A 3,273-nucleotide genomic window follows, 5' to 3' on the forward strand; every position below is an offset into this window, starting at 1 on the left:
ACTTCATAGCAAATAATATATTGAGTATAATTGATAATATAATATGTCGATGATTTGTGATAAATTGAATGTGTAATGGTAATAGTAGACATATTCAATTGAGGCAAAAAATTATAAGACAGCTACTAAAAAAATGAGGTTATCTCAATTGAATATGAGATTAGATATAAATCTAGCAAATCCATTAACCGTGGACGTAACCTCATATCTTTTATTTACATATATCTTAGTCTTACACAAAGTAGTAGGGCTTAAGAAACTTCTTAATTAGCCTGATGGCCCTTGGAGCCTTGGTATAAGATCCAAATTTTAAAAAATTAATTAAAAAAATGAAAATATCGCATATAAAAAAATGCATGTAACTCAAAATTCTAGCTATTTTACATTCATCGAATGAATATTCCAGGCATTTCTTTTTCTTTTAAAAAAAGTGAAAGAACCAAAGAAATTAAAAAAATTCTCAAAATTCTCTCAAACAAATCATAAAAACTTATTCCACAAAAATAATATACCCTTGATTATATTACAATCATGAAGCTGACAACAAATTACAAAATGCATGTCTCTTTCCAAACAGAAGAAAACTAAACTAAAGGACAACATTTCAGCAGCCATTCAAAACTTGCAATCTCTTAGCAAGAAAACTAAAGCATGTCCTAGCAAACAAAATATTAGGACCACAGAACCATGAATACATTTTAATGTATACCCTCGTAGGATTGTCTTATCAGGTCATCACAGAACCGTAAAAAATCTTATATGAAACTTGTCACATACACATATCAGTGTTTGATTTGGGACAGCATGCATCTGATATCCTCTGTTGGGCCACTCCTTGGGATCATCCTGAGTGCAAAAGCAGGCAATCTTCAGAGCCAGAAGCATCAGACGGAATCATTCGCATCACCAAGTTGCCAAGCACTACCCCAAAGCTGCATATGTCGGACTTGTGAGGGAATTTCACAGTCTGGTGATATTCCGGTGCAATATTTCCAGGCTTGAGATCTCCGTGGATTATACGAGGAGTTTGGTGCATGTGGAGATACTCAAGGCCGGCCGGCACTTAATTAGGATCATAGAACCTTTGCAAGCATTTAATTTGCATAGGAAACGGGCTTCGTATACTAAACTGAAACCCATGTACAACTGCTAGCTTCTCGCACGCATCATTAGCTTCACCAAAACCCATTAACTACAAGCTTAGACAGATCGAGATCGGTGCTTCTGTGAAAAGGTAAAACTAAAGGTTGGGTATGCAGAAATGAAGGTGGTGAGGAGAGAGATTTATAGGCGAAGCCAAGGAGTAAGAAGGACCACCCGATGAGTTGATGTTCAATGCACCGTGGGAATCAAAGTCCTTGAATCTGCACTTAATTACCTAAACCAAGGAAAACCACAGGGACCACTCTACCACTCATCTTTGAAAATGAAACTTCTCGCTTTATACAGTGTACCCCTATACATATACACATTCCACAATTTTCAAATGCTAAACAGTAAGCATGCTTTTAAAAAAAAACAAACAAACTCTATTAATTTATCGATGTGAAAGTAGAAATACTGAAAAAATGGAGCAGGGTGCTTCAGCTTTCACCAAGAAGCACAAGGTCATCCTCCTCCTTCTAGATCAGAGAATATAGGTCTAGCTTGACGGGCGCTTATTTAAATATGTTTTTATAAAGATTTAAATTTTAAAAATTAATATTTTTTAATATAGCTAAGCTTCTTATCCCGGCCTTGTTAGGCCATGTAAAAACAAATTCGGTCAACCTATTTAGGCCTTTATTTTTCTCTAAAAAATAAAATATTTTTAATTTATAAATTAAATTTAGACTTTAGAATATATGTTTATGTTTAAAAATTAAAATTTATTACTTATTTTTATTTTTTTAATATTATAATTTATATTTCAAAAAAAGAATATATAATATTATTATGTAAAAATTATTTTTAAAAAAATAAAAAATAAAAAATATAGGCCCAACCTTGAGTCCAATCAATAAAAGCTAGCTTTGGAAAAATAACCAATCATTTTATGATAACTAGTCTTTTGCATTTGAGCCTGCCGGAATATCGGCTATACCTAATTACCTCCTTCCCCATCTTTCTCTTTGTTGGGAGTTCTTTTATCCTTCATGAGGTTAGGCACTTGGGCGTTCATCAGCAAAGGAAGGCCCATCTCTTCAAAAAGATTTTAGTGACATTTAAAAGATTATCTTCTTTCAAATGATGTTCTTCATATGCATTTCTAAAAATTAAATCTTGAAACGATACTTGGAGGGGGCACGGATTGCTATGATCCATGCCACATTCACTTGATGTGAGATCTTGTAAATGCCACATGGAGATGTACCTTGATTAGGCCTAACAATGCTCGAATTTGATTCACTCAAGTAGCTATACAAAAGAAATATCCATACAAAATATGAAAAGGATATATTAAAGCTATTATTTATTATTATTACTATCCATCTATAATATGTAAAATATTTAATTTTTATTGTTATTATAATTATATAATTCATGAATAAAATTTCAAAATTTAAAACATAATTTAACCAACAATAAGTTTTTGAGTGACGACATTAACCTTCTCGTTTATATTTACAGTTGGCTTTTTCCATTAATAATGTTTGCCCAGGTGAGCCATGACACCCTTTATGTCAATTTACCAAAACTTGAAAATGATTGGGACTTCAAGCACTCCTTGTTTCATGACTAAGAGCCAACTTCATTCTAGAGAGATTGGTCCCCACACAACTCTATGAGGATGGAATCTAATCAATGATAGTAGTAGTGGTCCTGATCTTATTAAATATCGAGGCCTTCTCATTAAAAAAAAAAAACTTTGACAACAACTATAAGTAACAGGCTATAAGTACAATAATAATAGATTAAGTACAACATCAAGTCCTTATTATTCTTTTTCATTTGAGGTATTCGAAACTATTGGCTCTTCAAAAAAAAAAAAAGCAAGACATACAGCAATAGACATGATGAGACATCCAAAAAGTGATCCTGAGTCCCATTCTTGAACTCCTTCAAGTCCCATTCTACAAAATTTTGTCTGACTTTTTTTAAGGCTAGGAAAGAGCTGTCTAGACATGACTGGGATGGAGCCATGTTGATTGAGATAGATACAAGGTTAAACGCCCTAAGTTCTACATTTTGAGCTTTTGCTTAGTTTTGAAAACTTGCCTGATTTAGAGAACAGTCAATTACTAAAAGAAGTTAAATAATTATACCAAACCGTTTTTGTTTGGGTGTTTGTCC

General features: G+C 32.8%; 1 protein-coding gene across 1 annotated transcript; it reads right to left on the reverse strand.

Annotated features, from left to right (window-relative positions):
- Positions 1-841: 841 nt before the first annotated feature.
- Positions 842-2,179, reverse strand: LOC129322418 (uncharacterized). The gene is made up of 3 exons (XM_054968745.1): positions 2,092-2,179; positions 1,379-1,456; positions 842-1,062 (listed from the first exon to the last, which is right to left on the reverse strand). Exons 1-3 carry the CDS (start codon positions 2,177-2,179, stop codon positions 842-844), a joined length of 387 nt encoding a protein of 128 aa, XP_054824720.1.
- Positions 2,180-3,273: the final 1,094 nt, after the last annotated feature.

This window comes from Prosopis cineraria, unplaced genomic scaffold, assembly GCF_029017545.1.
Source record: "Prosopis cineraria cultivar Desert tree isolate PC_DT_omini unplaced genomic scaffold, ASM2901754v1 PC10, whole genome shotgun sequence".
NCBI lineage: Eukaryota > Viridiplantae > Streptophyta > Magnoliopsida > Fabales > Fabaceae > Prosopis > Prosopis cineraria.

Excerpts from the sequence above, each read along its gene's own strand:
- LOC129322418 (XM_054968745.1), bottom strand. The coding sequence starts at position 2,179 with ATGGGCCTTCCTTTGCTGATGAACGCCCAAGTGCCTAACCTCATGAAG. Across the intron at positions 1,457-2,091 it reads AGAGAAAGATGGGGAAGGAG|GGGTACACTGTATAAAGCGA; the intron begins GTAATTAGGTAT and ends GTATATGTATAG. Across the intron at positions 1,063-1,378 it reads TGTGGTTTTCCTTGGTTTAG|TGCCGGCCGGCCTTGAGTAT; the intron begins GTAATTAAGTGC and ends ATCCTAATTAAG.